At 35.9% G+C, this 18,898-nt stretch overlaps 1 protein-coding gene across 3 annotated transcripts in view; it reads left to right on the plus strand.

Annotated features, from left to right (window-relative positions):
- ITFG1 (integrin alpha FG-GAP repeat containing 1) overlaps positions 1 to 18,898 on the plus strand; it is an 88,132-nt gene that overhangs the window by 54,146 nt on the left and 15,088 nt on the right. For all 3 annotated transcript variants that reach the window (XM_055726821.1, XM_055726820.1, XM_055726819.1), the window contains 4 exons: positions 5,557 to 5,707; positions 6,185 to 6,293; positions 10,153 to 10,196; positions 12,515 to 12,593. In XM_055726821.1, the coding sequence (XP_055582796.1) occupies positions 5,557 to 5,707; positions 6,185 to 6,293; positions 10,153 to 10,196; positions 12,515 to 12,593 (383 nt within the window). The remainder of the gene's footprint in view (positions 1 to 5,556; positions 5,708 to 6,184; positions 6,294 to 10,152; positions 10,197 to 12,514; positions 12,594 to 18,898) is intronic.

Below are 18,898 nucleotides of genomic sequence, written 5' to 3' on the forward strand. Positions count from 1 at the left end.
ATTCATTTTTTCACAAGCTGGTTTTAAATTTACTCTGGTAACATTGAAAGTTTAAGTACTGCATATGAGTCTATAAACACCTATCTTTCTCCCACCTAATTAGATGAAACAAACTTTATTTAACCACTTATTTCCAAATTATATTTTGTTGCAAACTAATAGTTGGCGTCTTGCAAACATGTAATCTAAGGAAGCATTTTTTAAATTATGCTTTTATTTAAAGGGAATGTGTTTCACTGGTAAAATAATGGTAAAGCTGGAAATACAGTATCTCTCTCTGACATTGGTGACAAATGACAGTAAAGACTGAAATGGGGAGAACAAAGAGCTGGATATGAACAGTTCAATGAAAAATGTTGAGTATAATACAGGTCTAGAAAATTTTCCAGGTATTCATGCTCAGTTTTAAATTAATATACATGTATTACAGTTTTATATGGGTATACTTGGAAGGACTCTTATTTGACCAAATTGACTCTTCCTAAATCACTGTTAGTTGTCACTTGTCAGAAGTAAGGTTGGATAGAGGACTACTTTTAAATGTGGGATTGATGAGCACCTTGTAATTGAGCAAATCTGAAAAAAAACCAGAGGCAAATTCAATTATTCTGAATGTCTGGAGTAAGATATTAGTCACTTAAATGTCCCCTGTATAACTGTAAATGAATGAACCTAAAATTGACAGTGAGAGATGTATGAAATTAAGCAGTAAATATTTAATTCTAATTGCAAAGTAATGTGTTAAAATAAAACGAGCTAAGTCTTCAGTCTTTCTTTGGGGTTAAGCCTTGTTTATTCAGTTTTACTAAATCAGCTTTGCTGCATGGATGACTTAGGTCAGAAGGTTCCAAACTGTGGTTAACCCTATACTTTATTGAGCATCGTTCTTAGGCTGCTTGGGATAAAGTTATGCATGCTGTACACAATTTCGCTGCCACTGTGTATACATTGGTGTATATACCTAACTATTAAAAGTGCTGCAAATAGCATGCTAAGGTTGATATGCTAGTCTTAGTTCAGAATTTTTTTGCTTTGACTCTTCTCAGTATTTAAGCTGTGTTGTTTGATATTGGCGGTTACACATCTGTGTAGCACTTCAGCATTGATTGTTAAGGTTTTACCATTGTAGCAGTGTCTGTCTTTATGTGTTTTCCTGTAGGCTTACAGGGACACTGTTTTGTCGTTTTAAGGATGCTGATGATTTTATTTGTTACAGGGAGATTTTTTTTCTGGTGGTGTTAAACTTCAAAATTTGGTTCATAATAACAGGAAGGTCATAAACTTGCTCTTGGTAATTGCAGCATGCAGCAGAAATAAAACACAGAGGTCGATCCTTTGATGTTGGCGATGGTGCTGTATTAAAGCCCTAAATAACATAAGAACTCAACTGGCAGCTCATAGGCCAAATCCAGAGGTCAGGAGTTCGTCCAAGAGAGAACCGAACAGCTGAGGAGGCAGTGAACAGCTGGTTTCTAGAACTTCCCTCTGCAAACAGTAAGGCACTGCAACACCCTTGCTGGTGCAGCCTTTCAAAAGAATGGCCCACAGGCTAAGCTGTCATCCTCCCACGCTGAGATGTAGCTCATGAGAGGTCCCATATCAGCGCAGCCCTGGGAGTGGGCTGGGACTGAGAAGGATCAAGACGGACATAATGTGGCTACCAATTGCTAAAACATTTTACGTATATATATTTTCTTTATGTTCTGATTTCCATTAATGTGTAATCAAAATGTAAAATTAGTAATGTTTTATTTCAGTGTGTATTTTTAATCTTGAATTGAGTCAAGTGGGAATCACTTGACTGTGCACGTGAAAGAATGAAGTTTGTGCAGAAAGACAACTAGTTATAACATGCAGCCCTCAGTGGAACTTGGAGCGTAGCTCAACTTGAAAATAGATGCAGGTTTAAAGCACTAAGGGTGTTTATATACATGGATGAGAAGAAGGCTGCATGTACCCTGCTGTTTAGATTTTTTTTGTTGTTGTTATTGGTTCTTTCTGCATTTCTGGTGTAAACCTGAAGACTGTCCCCCACCACCAGATAGGCACTTTCAGGTTTTTTCTGTCTTCAGAAGTTGTTGTGTGAGCACATTCATTTGCTTTTTAGAGGTTTTTTAAACTGTTCCTAGGTATCGTAGGTAATTTCCACATATTAATGATAAAAGCCTTACCTAGTATGTTATCAAGAGATAATGGGCTGAAAATGTATGAGGAAACGGAAAGTCATGTTCACCCCATTTCAGTCAAAGGAGGAACTACTTAAACATAAATGTATCGGAAATTATTTTTTTCAGCACAAACTACTAACATTTCAAGAGCGTATTTTAGTTGGCTAATGCTCTTCAAATACTAGTGGCAGGATATGTCATTCAAAATTCTGGTCCGAAATATGAGGAAAGTTAAGAATCAAACTAAGTTAAATGTGAGTTTGTAACTTATTTTCTTGCTATAAATACTATCCATTTTTTAAAAAGGAAAAAACAAGATGGTGTAGAAGACATCTTGGTGATATTCTCAAGTTAAAGCATTTGTTTATAAGCTACGTGTCTAATAAGTTGTTAACTCTTCTCATCGTGCTTTTCAAAGATGCTTTTAGATTAAGTAAGAGGAATTTAATGCTGGTATAGAAGTCAAAGTAATTTAAGACGTTCATAAAACAAATGCCAAGGAAGTGCCTTGGAAATTGACAGGAAAGAGGGCTCAGCTTTAATTATAAAACTAATAATAGCTGGCTTGTAGAACCTCTGTATGCTTCCAGTGAAGTGATGCATTTCTGTAAATTCCACTTAAAAAAAAAAAAAGCCAAAACTTAAAAGAAATTGAGTATTGCAGTTCACATTTAAACCTTATTTTATCCCATCTTTCTCACCAATAGCAGTAGTTTTTATTAGCTTTAGAATGTCATTATTTTTGTTTGTTACTGTGCAATTTCTTAACTTTTCTATGGTAAGCAGTAACACTGACTTCAAAAAATCAAAATAAAATCAGATTTCAACTTCCTATAACTCACAGCAGTGAATCTAAACTTATGTGTATGTACTTGTAGGTATAGTTAATATTTACTGTAGCTTAACATTTATATGTAACACCTTTGAGCTGTTATTTTACTAGGCAAGCTTGTATTTGTATTTCAAAAGGAACTCTATGGATATAAATCAGTAGTACTTTGAAATGAAATTCCCCCAGCCTGTTAAGGTAAACGTTAGTAGATTTTCAGCTATATTGTGATTAAGGATTCTCCAGACCTCTGCTGCTCTGCCACAAGGGACACTACATTTATGATATTATTTTTTTTTCCTCTACAAGATACCTGCCCTGTGGTGCAGTTCTCAGTCTTCAGCATCTGTTTAGGGTTTGGGATTGGGTTTTTTCTTCCTGTTGTTTGTCTTGTGTTTCCCTTCTTAATAGAGAAGAGTGAAGAAAAGTGGCACTTTGATTAGTATCTTCCTTTTTTCTCACAATGCAGTTGGTGTTACGTTATTTTTTGTCCAGTTTGTAATGTTTTGAAAGTCATTAAATGCATGCTACCAAGGAAAGGAATTCAAAAAGTTTCCAGTGGTAAATAAACTTCTTCTGTCTGTCCATTCACAAGGCTTATAGTTTAGACTTGAACAACTCTCTGTACATAGGGCGTAGTGCAAGCTTGACAATCTTTTGTCTTTTAAATAATTATCATGTAATACTTTTTTGGAATTTAAAAAAAATGTGAACTGAAACAAAGCATCTTTGTAAAACTTTCTCCAAATTAAAAAAAATGTATGTCAAGATGATGAAAAAGAGAAATTGAAAGAATTCGTGTAGCTCAGGTTGTCACCTTACCTTACAGTTGGTTAATCTAATATGATACGTATGTAATACATTAAATTGTGATACATTAACAATTTTATAATGTGTAATATAGTAACCATTTCAAGTTATGAGTTCTTCAATACAGGTAATACTGTGTCTTAAATGTTGCGGATCGCCTCATTTCATTTTGGCCAGACATTAATTCAATATACTCATACTTCTAACAGTGAAATAGTAAAAAGTGGATTGTTCGTATGAAACTTCAATCAAATGCAGGCATATGGCAGAAAAAATGAAGGCCTAATTTGTGTATTTTTCACAGATGCTCAATAAATGTGATTATAAGGTTTAGAGGGAAATGTTTAAATATCTCATTTTACTTTTGACACATCTTACAGAGAACAAAATCCTACATTTTTCCTATTGCAGGTTCTGAAATACTAGCTTGGCAACAGGCAAGGAAACTGATATACTTTGCTGTCAGAATTTTTTTTTTCTCAGGGTAAATGTTTTGCCCTTCTCTAACTATTTCTGAAGTGGATAGAGCAGATATATGGATGTTGTTGTGGGATATGATTCTTAGAAGTAGCAAATTATTGCAAATATGCCAAAGAAACAAAGAGAAATAAACACTTTCCTAAGGAGAGATGGTTATGCGTGTGCATGTGTGTGACTGCATCCTGGAGGCACTGGATGCTGTTAAGATACAGAAAAACACATTACTGTCACCCTCCAAAACAGCAGTGTGTTCAAGGTCATAATGAAGAAGTGATTCTGGTTATTGCCCTGGGCTCTGACACACTTAGCTAGCTTTACAGAACGTTGTCTGCTCAGTCTCCTGGCTCTGCCCCCAGAAAGAGAGGAAGAAACTTCATCTGTTCCCATTGCCAAGGCAATGATGGATTCTAGTAGGCTCCCAGGATACAGACCTGCCAAAGATTCAGACTCCTGGTTGGTAAAGTCTGAAGGTTTTCACAGTTCTGATGGGAGTGGCAACGTTGCAGTATCAGAGATGGCATATAATGCTAGTAGTCATCAGTGTGCATGTATAAACCCTGTGTCTCACACTGACCAGTGGGCATGTATTAGATAAATCCCTTAGAAGGGAGATTTTGCTATACTAGACCGGGTACTCTTGTTTGTTTCTGCCTATCTTTCTGCCTCTATTTGTTATATGTCAGCAAATGTCCAGTTTGGTTTGTCCTATTTTTACTGTGCTAGTAGGTTGGGGTTTGTGTTTTATATTTTGCTTTGAAACAACGGAAAACATACCAATAGAGATTTGGTTTAATCTTAAATTTTTGTAAAACATCATGCAACGTGTCAGAAAACTTCTTAATGGACCTGGGGAGGGAAGAGATAAAGTAATGAGAAAGCACTGACACTTTTTAAGTAGTGTTTAAGATGAAGGACTGTGGAGGGAGTAAGGAAAATGGCAGATAAGTGCACATATACTTGTTTCAGAATACACTTAAGAATATGTTCAGTCTTTTGAGAGGATAGTTAATGAAATTATTCCTGCTAATTTGGACCCATTTATTCAGTGTATTCATTGGTTTAAGTCAGGCATGACAATGGTTGTAATTTGTCTGTAAAGTACACAGAAATGCTTATGGATTTTAAAGTATCCAGTGGCTGCTAGCTTTGTTTTTATTATATTTAACTTCAGCAGACTTAAATTAACTACAGTATTTTTGTAATGTCTATTATTTAGACTGTTTATAGCAAATAAATTGGTTTATGTATATATATATATATGTTTTACAGCAATCAACAAGCATTTTTACTAGAAAATGTCCCATGCAATAATGTAAGCTGCAAGAGTGTACGTCGCATGTTTAAAGTTTTTTGGGAGCTCTCGGACCTTAATCAAATCAAGGATGCAGTGGTAGCAACCTTCTTTGACATATATGAAGATGTAAGTCGAACTATTCACTGCAGCAAACATCTCTCTGTGTTGCTGTCTGTGTGTGTGCCGTTGGCAGAATGCTTTGTAGAAATGTTGGCTTTATAGCACATGGCAGGCAGTGCCTTCAGCCTGGGAAATTTACTCTTTAGATGCTCCCTGGAAGGTGAGCAGAGAGCAGCAGCCCACCCCTGTGTAGAAGTTTGCTGGTTCTCCATATGCTGCAGTTGAGCTGCTCTCTTCAGTGGCAAGAAAAAAGCCACAGACTACATGTGTTGTCCTGTTTAGCTGTGGATGGCGCAGATTGTCCTAAATTGCCACAGATTAATAAGATTTGAAAGCTATTAAAATTAGTAGCGAAGGTGTAAACTTTGCTGCACACGCTGTAATTTTTTTTTCTTTGTATCTCTAAGGGAATTTGTTTCCTAAATTTAGATCTTATCTAGACTAAATCAGCATTCTAACATAAACTTTATTTTTCCCCTCTAGGGAATCTTGGATATCATTGTGCTAAGCAAAGGCTACTCCAACAAGGACTTTGCTATCCATACATTAAAAAATAACTTTGAAGCAGATGCCTATTTTGTTAAAGTTATTGGTAAGTTAATCACTGTATAATCAAGTGAAAATGGAGAAAAATGTGAATATTTGAGCCTCTGTATATGAAAACATGATGGCAACGCTCTGTGTATAGAAAGGACAAATCACAGCATGGAAAATATTAGGGACTGCAGAAATCTCTTGTTACAAAATCTGAGCTTGGAGAAGTTGGTTTTGTTTCATTTCAAAGGGGTTTTTCTAGTTTTTATTTTAGTGTACTTAGTAAAAATCAAAGTAATTTTGCCCACTATTTTCAGCACATCACCTCTTTTTAATATCAATGTTAACCCAAATAACTTCTAAATAAGTGTTCATCATCTCTTGAGTGTGTAATTATTTTTTTTTACAAGAATGCATATCTTATTTCACTCATTAACTAGAGGCAGGCTAAATCTTTCTTTTCATTCTGGACCTTTCCTTCTGCATCCCAGCAAAATTCTACAGAATACTAGGTCTTTAAAAACTAATTTCTCTGGCTTCTGAAGGAAACACAAGAATTAACCAAGTATCTAATAATACAATCTGCAGGGAAAAAGCACATGGAAACAAGTTATTCAGCCTGAAAGAGAAGTGTAAGAAAGATGCATGTCTTCATAATGATGCGTGACAATGGGGGAAGCGTGTTCTGTGTGTCCATGCAGGATACGACATAAAGTAACAGGCTACCAACAGTAAATAGTAAGAATAATTTCCTAAATGATGGGTCATGAAGTACTAACGTAAATTCCCGGAGAAACTGCAGAGTTACCAACATTAGAGGACCTGAGCACTAGATGGAAGAAATTCTGTTGTATATTTAATTTTTTTTGAAGGAAAGGGTTGGAAGAGCTGAACAAACTTATGAGGCCCCTTCTGTGAATCTTTTGTACAGTACCTTCACTTATCTCCTCATATAACATAATGCTGTTAGTATAAAAATTACATGAGATCTACACATATCTATCATTCAACTTAAGTATTTTTTTTAAACTGTGTGATTCTATTTAAAATTTGGAGGAAGATTAGCTTGTAAGTCATTAATCTGAGGAAAAATGTAATTATGCTTGCACATGTAAATATGTATGCCATAGTGAGATGGAAAGGAACCACAAGAAATTAAAGCAATATTGACTTGAAGGAACATGCTTTGTTTGTCTACGACTGCATTTTTATTTTGCCTATTTGCTGAAACCCAGGCAAGAAACAATAGCCAATTGCACTTATTTTCATCTGTGCCTTGAGGTGCTTGCAGTATTTTCTTTTCAGCCAGGACTTCTGCCTTTTTTGCTGTACCTCTGTCATATCAAGCCTACTTTACTGGAGCTCTTTTCTGTATCATCTGGAAATGGTGCAGAACCTAGTGCAAAATGGGCTAGCTTCATTTCAGTGACGATTGGCATGGTGTGTATTTTGCTTATGCTGCATGATCAGTTCTGAGAGGCAGTTTGTTTCCGTGTGTGAGTCTGTCTGGTGTTTTCAGCCTAAAAGCACCACACAGCACAAAACATCTTGCTGTAAAAGCACAAAACGGCAGTGAACATGGCAAGGGTGTGTGAATTATTTAGAGGCTTGGTTTAAAAGGGTAGAGTTAGGTTATGACATTTTGTAATTGAGAGTAATTAGGTTTTGAAATTGCACACCCTACCATCGTCTTCAACTGCAAAGGTGTTGGACCTTGAGCTCATTGCTTGTCGGTCTTCCTTGATTTTTTTGAGAAAGAGGGAAAAATTGAGGCTGTACGTGAGCTTATGAGGACAAAGCTAAACAGGAACAACTAGAGGTTCACCTTCAAAAATTGTATTTGCCTTCATGTTATTTAAATGCATCTAATGCTTCTAAAGCACACATTCCGCACACCATAAGATAAACAGAACTGCAGCTACCACTGGGGGCTGATGCATATATTACCTTCTCCTTAGCTTGAGCTTTATTCTCATAATAATGCCCTATAACGATTTGTCATTTTGATGGAAGCCTTCTTTTAAATAATACTGTATATAGGTAGTGCAATTCATACAAGCAGGCAGAAAATCCTCCTGAAAAATCTTCCATTTCACAAAGCCATATTAGAGTTGTAATTGTGTGATATTTTTATGGAGAAAGGAGTAATTTGCAACATGCTTTTTGATTCACTCTGTGTAAATCTATCTCAAAAATTGGAGCAAATCTTTTTTAGCACCCTTTTAGGGTGTGAGTATTTTTGCACAGAAACCTCAGGAAATGGGAATTAACGAGTGGTCTAAAAATATTTTTATTGAGATACAGGGGAGAGTATTTCTAACAAAGCATGCTTTATACGAGTTAATCATAATCAATAAATGCGTTGTGTTCACTTATTTAGCATATGGACAATGAAAACAGTTTTGCTTATTATAGCTGATGTATGTCAGACATACTTAGTGAGATTATTTGTTCCAGTAGTGAAACTGAACAGCAAACAGCAGTGTACTATTTCGCATTAAAATGGGAAGCGTTGGTTGTACTTGCATACACACACAAAATAAACTTCGAGCTTAAAAAGTCTATTTGTAGATCTATTTGCAAATACATACAGTCTTCAAATTCTGCTTTGCCACACCTTCATCTTACCTGTCCAGATGCATTTTTTGGTTTGTATAAAAATACTAGATTTTTCTGTATTTGGAAATTTCAACATTTTGAAATTGCAAGCAAAGAATGGTAACTTGGGAGTCATGACAGTTGTTAATATTCACATACACAACTTTTGAAACATTCTTTAACTAGAACAGTACTGTTTCTGACTCCAGTAGGAAATGATTTCTGATCAGCCTATTACATTATGAACATCTTATGGGCACCTTTTAGTATTTTGCTGTCCCCAAACACTTTGTACCCTAAATTCTATGGAACCTTGAAGTAAGCAGAAAATGCTTTAAAAAAAACTCCTGGTGGTTAGGGTGACCTGTCCTCAAATCTGGTGCAAATCTTAATTTTCGCTATTTGCCACACTTGCTTTGGGATGCCATAATTCATGGAGAAGTTACAGTTTTACTCAGCCTGGATACTGCCTGGTCTGTATTCTCTTCCCTGCTCATAGCCATTTACTGGGCTGCTGCTCAACCTAACCGTTGTCGTTTGAAGTCCAAATTTTGCATCAGAATGACACCTTGGATTAGTGTGTGTATGTGTATGATGGTGTTTGTTTTGAAGGCATTTTAGTACTGATGTTCTAATAATGTGATGGGGTGATCTAGGTTACAGAACAGACAGCTTTCATTGTCATTTAGTTGATTATAAATAAGGGTTTAACGGCTATTTCTGTAATTTAACTGATTATTTGAAACTAAAAAGTTTTATATAAGTAATTGAACATAAGGCTTTAGATATTAAGTAGCATTATACACATCCATTTATAATACTTTTTAATTCACAGAATAGGTAATGAGATTTTTTTTAGTTACAGCTTTTGTAAATTGTTTTAAATGAAGCTGTAAGACTATCCGATATATAGAAGGAAAAGTCTTCACCTTTTTACCTGTTAAAACAGTAAAGCTGAATCTCTGCCAATATTTTTAAGTGGTTAGAAACGAAGAATAATGACTAAAATGTACACTCCACAATTAACAAAATGTTTTAATTCGGTATATTTTTAACTGGCAAATCTCTCCTTTTGAAGCTGATCAGCTGTGAGGTATGAAAAAACAGTGACTAGCTGATAAATTTCTGTGAAGAAGTATGCTTCAAACACATTAGGGATTTTTTTTATACATTAACATGCCATATAGAAGACATTTATTTTCTTTATGTATTTTAATGGATACCTGACACTGTTGCTATACTTGAAGAGATTTCAGAGGTAGTGCTTGTAAGATGGCTTGTTCACATAAACGCTACAAACTCACTTTTTGTTTTTGCAGTTCTCAGCGGCCTCTGTTCTAATGACTGTCCTCGGAAAGTAACGGTAAGTATAATGTAACTTTGTGTTACTATTTAGCTTCAAATAAGCTGAAGTTTAATTATACCAAAAACTTTCCACATATTAAGACAGTTATTGACTGGAAGAATGTGTAATCCAAATCGTGACTGGGCAAGTTTTGCATATTTGAGACCCATACCTTTTGCCAGCTGCCCGCTCGGAGATTAAAGCAATTGACTAATTCTGCAGTGGGCTTCGTTACCGAGCATCATGGGGTCTGGAATATACCAGATAGGAGAAAAAACTTACAAACTACAGCTGGATGCCCAAACTGTGTAGTGTGCCAAGACTTGTTCTGTGCAGTCAGAAAGGCTAGTCAAAAGTAATTATGGGACATACTCAGCCATGTAGCCACTTCTGGACTAAAATACAGTAAGTGGGTACAATCATAGAATGGTTTGGGTTGGAAGGGACCTTAAAGACCATTTGGTTCCAGCCCCCCTGCCATGGGCAGGGACACCTTCCACTAGACCAGGTTGCTCAAAGCCCCATCCAGCCTGGCCTTGGACACTGCCAGGGATGGGGCATCCACAGCTTCTCTGGGCAACCTCTTCCAGTGCCTCACCACCCTCACAGTAAAGAATTTCTTCCTCATATCTAATGTAAATCTACCCTCTTATAGTTTAAAACCATTTCCCCTTGTCCTATCACTACAGGCCCTACTAAAGTCTGTCCCCATCTTTCTTATAAGCCCCCGTTAGGTACTGGCAGGCTGCTGTAAGGTCTCCTCGGAGCCTTTTCTTCTCCAGGCTGAACAACCCCAACTCTCTCAGCCTCTCAACAATGAAGGAAATATACTTGGTTCTGACGATTCTACAAATAGCTACAGTACATGTGCTGTTTTCTATTTAAATTATTTTAATCATCTCCAGATACACTGCAACTCACCCACCAAACTTTCAATTAACAAATTCTTTAGCAGTGTTCACAGTGGAAGTTGGCCTAAAAGAGGAACTTAGAGGAATCCGTGCTAGCGTTAGCATTTTAATTCTGCAAAAACATTAGATTTCATTTTGACTTGAAAATACAAAAAATGCTTCAAATGAAATGGTTTTTCTTCAAGCCTATTTTAAGACATAGAGTTTAATTTCTGAAATAAAATAATAAAGGGATTTGATAGTTTTATTAGCTTAATTGCAAAACTGAAGGGAAGGTTTAAAAAACAAGTCTTCACAACAGTGTTGGTGAGCATTTCAGTATCAAGATCATTGAAACACTATTGCTTACACTGTAATAGAAGTTCTCTGTTAGAAAGTAAGATTGGGCCAGTTACCTGGCACAAAAAGAAAAGAAGAAACCAACAGATTTTCACCTTACTTGCTCATCTTTCATAGTTCTGCATTAACATCACCCTTGTGGTCTCCCTACTCTTCATTGTAATCAATTATTATTTCTCAGGCTTTGATCCTGTCTCTCATCATTTTCACTTATCGCTGTGGTTTAGAACTTACTATTTTTTGAGGCATGGTGTGAAACATGTCATCATCTCTTCTTTCAGTGTTCTTTCTGTAACTCATTTGAAAGATTTTTACTGGATTTGATGCCCTAATATCAGCTTGAATTCAACATTAAAAAAAAAAAAAAAAGGGAAACTGTCTTTAAAATCTCTTCTTCCAGTTGTCCCTTACCCACGACAGCAGATAACTGTTCCCTTCCTTTCTTACTTAGGTGCAGTTGTTATGGTTCATCTCTCAGTAATCCACAATTTCCTTTGATATTTCAATTTATTTTCTAATTTAATTTAATTTTTCTCCATAACTGTACTTTGATGTTTAAATACGTTTTCTCCCTCAAGATAAGTCGCTTAAAATAGATATTGGTACTCAACAACTAACTGTTCAGTCACTTTCATGAATTAAATAAAACACTGCTAAGTAATGATAACAAAATTTTGAATTTGTGTAGTGTTTTTTAATTCAGAAAGACCATCAAGATAGTGCATTCTCTCAGACAATATCAGATGAGTTCTGCTTTCTCAGAACATGCAGTTATTTCTTTGAATTTTTAGGGTCATTTTTTTTCTTTTACTTGTAACTTCCAAGGAAACAGTAAACCTTTTGCCAGAAGACTAAATAGTATTGCTTTCTTCATGAAAAAGTAAATGTTGCTTAGCAAAGTGATTAGCCTTATTTTGAAAATTTAATTTCCACATAATGCTATGATCAAAACAGTTGCAAGATTTTGAAATTATCCATATCAAAAGGAAATCATTAATCTAGGAACATTTTTTTGTTGCTTTACTGTTTTATTACTATAGCTTTGTCTGTTCCTAAAATTTTGCCTTCTTTCCCCCCACCTTGTAGCCTTTTGGTGTTAATCAGCCTGGTCCTTACATCATGTACACTACTGTAGATGCAAATGGATACCTGAAAAATGGGTCAGGTAAGATAACCTCATAATGAGAGTACATATGGCATGGTCTGTCTGTATATACTTCTCAGTAACCTAAGAGCTGGAAAGAAGTTTCCGAGTGAAATGGGTCAGTTTTGAGTAGTGTCTTCAGTTACAAGGCAAAAAAACCCTAATCCCTTTTTTTCTTTACAGATTGCGTATTTATTACAAACATTGCAACTGCATTATTTTTTCTTCTGTTCCGTGCAAATCGGGTTTGACCAGTTAGCTGTGTCTTGCCCAATCTGAAAAATCATTGGCTATAGTATCATCGGTTTGTAAAATAGCATAAACTTCTAATGATTTACTTTTTCTACCAGTTCCTTAGCAATTATACATTAAGAAACAACAGTGGCCTTGAAATACCCAAGTAGAATCTTGTAGCTACATGGAAAAGTATCAACGTAACATTCAGTAAACAAAGAATATATTTTTCTGGAGTTGTTGGCTGTGGCAGGCTAACAGGCATCTATAAAATCATCAGTAACATGAGGAAGATAGAGAATGGCTGCATCCTTTCACATAATAAAAGAACTACAAGATGTCAAAGAATCATTAGGTAACAGGGTCAAAATAAATGGAAAGAAGCAGTGCTTCGTGCAGCTTGTAGCTTAACTAGAAGTTTAATCACGTGAGATGTTGCAAATGCTACAGTTCACATGAGTCCAAAAACAAAGGAGTCAAAAAAGGAATAATCCATTAGGCCATGGTCCAAGCAGTGCCTAATGTTAGAATATCCTGGGGTTTATAGGTGACTGTACTAAGTGTTCTGTTAGTCTAACTTATGCCTGTTACTTATAACCATAATGGACTCACCTTTTGCTTAGGCAAAAAAATGCAAAACTTGCAAGCCAAAACATGATAGGAGTATGTATGTCTGTAAGTTGCACCATTCTGGCTTCTTCCCAATGGTGCCAGTCATCTGCATCTGTCACTCAAGTCTTATTTCAAATTAAACTCAGATTTTTTAAAAAAAAATTCCCTATAATTCACTGGGGAAATGGTATTCTGCGTAACACCGATTTAAATAATAGCAATAATTTAGGGGAGAAAATGCTGACATGTTAAGATCCTAAATCAATGATAATGCTCTTACCTTAAGGACTGTGCTCAGGACTGTTAATTCCACTCTGGAAAAAAAAATACAAAGAAGATACCCTGAAATACAAGCCAGATAGCTGCAAAAACATATCCTGATGTTCTCTGCCACTTCTGTATTTATACATGCTTAAATATGGGTTTGGAAGCTCAAAAGTATTCACGTACATTTTAATCAAACCAATAATTAATGCTAACATGAAAATGTAGAATATTTTTTCTAACTGTTGCACAAATTCATTTTAACAAACTAATTGTCCTGCAGTTGTGAATTCAGCATCATTGCTCTGAAGGTGTTCTTCATAAGCTAAACTTAAAAAGAGCTTACATATTTAGTTAGGAACACTTAAAACCCCATGATGAGTTTAGAGATTTTTAGTTACACTACACTCTGTTACTATCTGACCCATGCCCTTAGGCAGCCACTTCTGTTAGGGTGACAACTGGCATATCTCATTATTGTCATTTACCAAGATGAAGGCTTGCAAACTTTGTCAGTACCAAGTCACGCTACAGCCTATCTTGTTAACCATATCAGAAAATACTGATAAAGGCCTATGCAGGATCTTCCTCCTTATTTCTCAAAAGCCTGGGTTCCTGTGAATGGGAAACTTACTTCAGTATGCTGTCTTTTTGGTTATTTGTGGTCCCTAATAACTTTTGAATCCACTAGTTTACTTAAGCCAATTTTAACTGGAGCATACATGCCTCAATTAAAACTCTACCCGTTCTGTAAAAAACGGCAGTTTGGTAGAAGACAAAATTCCCCATGAGGAAAAGACTTTAGTTGGAGATTGACAGGTATTTGCTCTGGTTTTGTCCTTGGGCTGCCCATATGGTCATAACGCATGCAGTTGCAATTAGCCATAGCCTGAAATACTCTCGCCCAAGCCGTAACGAAGGAGCATAGCAGAAAAAAAGCTTAGTGTACTGTAGAGGGTTTATGGGGAAATAGAAGATAAGGCTAAATGGTGTTGCAGGTTCCATACAGGAGGTAGGGCTGCCTGCAAAGACGTGCAGGCTTCATATTTGTACAAATATAGACATCCTTAGTTTCACTGTTTCTGTTGCGCTTTTGAAAGCATTTTGTCCCAGGACAGGTTTGTAGGTATCCCTGCGGTGTTATCCATATTACTTGAACCCCCATTAGAGTGCCTTTTCTGTTCTGTTCTTCTCAATGACCAGGTATCTCGGGTTTGTCCTCTTTTTGCTTCCATGTTGCATATTGGCTTTAGAATTGAGTTTCTGATAGGATACCAGTAAACCATACACTTCAATACTTCAAGCAATTTTGTTGTACCTGTTCCTTTTTTAAAAGATAGAGGAGTACCTGGTTTTCAAAACAACAGAGGTATAAACCATTTGGAATTTACTTCATATCTTGGTAAAGAGTAAAATCTTTTACTTTCACAAATTTGCGTAAAAGAGATTGAAGTTAACTAATCGCTCCTTGTGCTGTTAACTGAAGTACCTGCAGTTGGTCACTGCCCCCCGTACTCTTTGGGGCTGTCTTGGAATATGGACCTTCTGATCGAGCTTCTTCCTGAGAGCTGCTGTCAGCTACTGGAAACTGCTATGATTTCTGTATTACAGAATCTTTTTCTAGCTTGCCTCTAGAAGTTAGTTGAGTGTATTCATTGGGTGAACGTGCATCTAAATGAAGAAATCGGTGGGGTTTAAGTAGTGTAATGTATTTATTCCTTCAGGCTTACTAGGACTTAATGCAGGCCTGCCTAAATATAAACTAGATGAAAACACAGCATCATAGTTCCTTTGGCCATGTGAATTGTGAATTATGCATAGATAGCTATACACAATCTTATGATTGGAGAAGTAACAAAACAGACAGTTTGTCTAAAAAAAACAACAGGAAAACCATCAAACTGACCCTTTTTTTCTACTTTAGGATAAAGTGCTATAAGATGCTGTAAATCAAAAAAACAGCATAACCTTTGCTTAGATCTAATTATACTCACTTAGATTCAACGTTCATGTTGTCAGTTTTTAACTCTTGCTGCTTGTTTGTAATTAACACAATCTCAGACTTAGAAATCTGACGTTTTAAGGGAACTCATACAATACGCTTAAAAAAATCATGCCTAATAGCTAATAGAATCTATATTATTAGATTCTTAAATATTTTAAATTCTGGATATAATAAATAGTAACTGTAGAGGACTGAAACTTGGCATATCTGAATGATGTATGACATGCTGCTTTTTAAAATAAATTTGATTTTTATAAATTGACATGATTTTAATCAGAAGATGACAAAATAATGGGTTCGTGGGATCTCAAGTGCAGAATATCTATTTAAAGATTAATTCACAGCAGTATAAACTGATTCAAAACCCCGCTTTGAGGAAACACAAGTTTAGATGGGTTTGTTTTGTTAATGTTTGACCATTTGGCACTTACTACTTAAGGAAGCTTAAAAAATAACCCAGTGGCAAAATAAAGGTCTTGTTCCAACTACAGAGAGCTGTGTAAAGGAAGAATGCACATAGCTTACAAATTCCTTACATCTGTGGGGAATAAAGCTAGCTTAAAATTTGGACCTATGTAATGTATAATTTCTTAATTTTTTTTTCTGGTTCTGTCTTCCAAGAACAAAACCAAATACATTCTTCTTAAACATTGTCTTTAGGGTTTAGTGAGTTTGGTTGTTTGTGGGGGAGGGAGCAGTGCTTTTAGAAATGCAGTGGTTTACAGTTTGCTCTAGGAAACGGCTATCAAATATGATTTAATACGGGTATAGTACCATTCATCTTCACTGCTACCATATTTACAATAATAAAAACCTAACAGACTCAAATCATGATGAATTTCCTTTTCTGTTTTGGCATTATGAAATAATGGTAATGAATTTCAAGTGCATTTATGACCCTAGCAGTATTGCTACAGGGAAATTTCTAATACTGTCTTTGATAAGTTTCATGAATGTAGTATGTTAATAGATTTTTTTTGAGTCGGTATAATTCCTGCAAGAACTTTTCAAAGTCATGTTTTCAGAAGTTATTATATTAAGTTTGTAGCTAGACTTTATTCTTTTATGAGTCCTACTCATAAACTTTGGTGAATGTTTGAACTACTTTAAAACTAATTTTCATCAAGTTATTTGCATTGCTTATATAATATCATGGAACAATCCATATCTAAAGCTTTTAATTGTATGAAAGAAATTATGGGATAATCTGATAGCTTGTAATTATATTTTTAAAATAATTCATCTCTTTCACAAGAAGTAATACGGCTAACATAGTTGTTTTTCTAATTAAAACAATGATCACCATTCCTTCCCCACCTCCCACCCCATCAGCTGATGCTATTTGTTGTCTCAGCCACTAGTCTTAGCGGTCTTAGTTTTACCTGGACCACTGAAACCAGATTATCTAGTCACCTTAAGTTACCCTTCCAGTCCTGGGCTAAAGTAGATCCTACAGTACTCAAATGTCCACCATTCTGCTTCTGTTCTTCCTGATTCTCAGGTCTTTAGTTCTGAATTATGCTGTCTTTCATGTATGCAATATTCATGCAAAGAGTAAAATAAAAAAGCCCATATGGCTGCCCTTATCTAATTAATTTTAAGGTTCTTTGATCTGCCAAGCCTTAACTACAGGAAATTTGCATAATTACGAGGGGTTTTCTGAAATGTTGTTAGAATTGTACTCTCTTCTATTAATAATCCTGTATGTTGTTAAAAGATAGCAGAAACATTCTGTGCTTTTACTTCACGTTCACATTGCTCAATTCACTTCTAATCTTACAACAAGAAGTACTGTTAAATTAGCTGCAAGGAATAACAATTGCCAAAGAGAGCATTAGAATTGAGAACTGCTGGGTAATAAGGAATTTTATGCTGAGATCAGGTCGAGGTGTAAATCTAGGAGAAGTATGTAAACTCAAATTGAAGTCATGCTTCCCAATCTGTTTCCTTTGATCTGCCTTTTCCATTCCCCACTTCTTTTGGAGTTATTTTTAAGGAGACCCCACAGTTAAGTAGGAGTGTCAACCAGGATTTTCAGCTCGACATCTGCATTTCCAGGGCTTTTTTGGCTTCTAATAAATTACTGATATTATTTTGGCATGGTGTTTTTCAGCTGAATCCTGCGAGCAACAATGCATAGCATAAACTAGAGTATAATAACTAGGGTATAATATCTAAAGTTGAGCACAGAGTAATTCAAAGCTGTTCTTTGGGTGGAGGGGTATGCATAAAATGAATTTAGTAAAGCTAACCAAATGCAAGCTTTTGGGCTGTGTTGGAGGGTTTTTTATTTAGTTTTTTTAAAATGTCAGCAGCCTAAAAACAAATCGTTGGTTATGAAATAGCTCTACTAATTCTCTTTGTTTTTGAATAGAATTTCGCTTAATGACTGGTGCCAGTTAGGTTACTGCAGGTGGCATCTATATGGTTCTATTTGTTAACCTTGGCTAAAATGCTGGCGTTTGATTTTTGCAAGCTGAAGGGGGTCCCAATAATGACCCTTTGTGTTTTCTTGAGAAGGCTACCTACTTGATGTTTGGTTCCATTTATTTTATTGCTAATAACACACGCTGATATTTTTTTTAAGAATTAATGTCCTTGTGGACCCAGAACAACATAAATATGATCAGATACTTTAAAGTTAATAGGCAGCAGCTGTTAATTTACTGACTTTTTTTCAGAAACTGCACAAGGACAGTTTCATATTGTAGCACCAGCACAAGGCAGGCATTATAGATTTGTTACTGCAGTGTTGCCTGGTCAAGGACTGAATGAGTCAGATGGCTGGGGACTCCTGTAGAGGCTTCATACTATGAACATCAGGCTGCCTTTAACCATCAGCATCTTTTTACCCTGTTTTTCCTTCTGATACCCCTTCCCCTTTCACCACAACTCAATTTTTCTGTCTTCCTGCTTGCTTTTTCCATCTTCTGTGTAACATTGGAACCCTCAAATACCTTTTCTTTCTCTCCTTTATAGGAATTCCTGGCCCTGAAGTCTGCCTGTCTGCAGACAGGCAGATAGAAGGATAAGACTATGCATTGCCATAACCACAGGCGGTACTGGCTGACTCCTTAGTGTGTTGTCTAGCCAGGCAGCTGAGGCAAAAATGCTCACAGCTCCCTCTTGCCATTTTTGTGATAAGGACACCTATGGGAGTGGAGGGCCTGTTATCCTGTGCCATGTGTGGCATACCCAAAATATTTTTAAT

The sequence above is a fragment of the Falco cherrug genome, chromosome 14, assembly GCF_023634085.1.
Source record: "Falco cherrug isolate bFalChe1 chromosome 14, bFalChe1.pri, whole genome shotgun sequence".
Lineage (NCBI taxonomy): Eukaryota > Metazoa > Chordata > Aves > Falconiformes > Falconidae > Falco > Falco cherrug.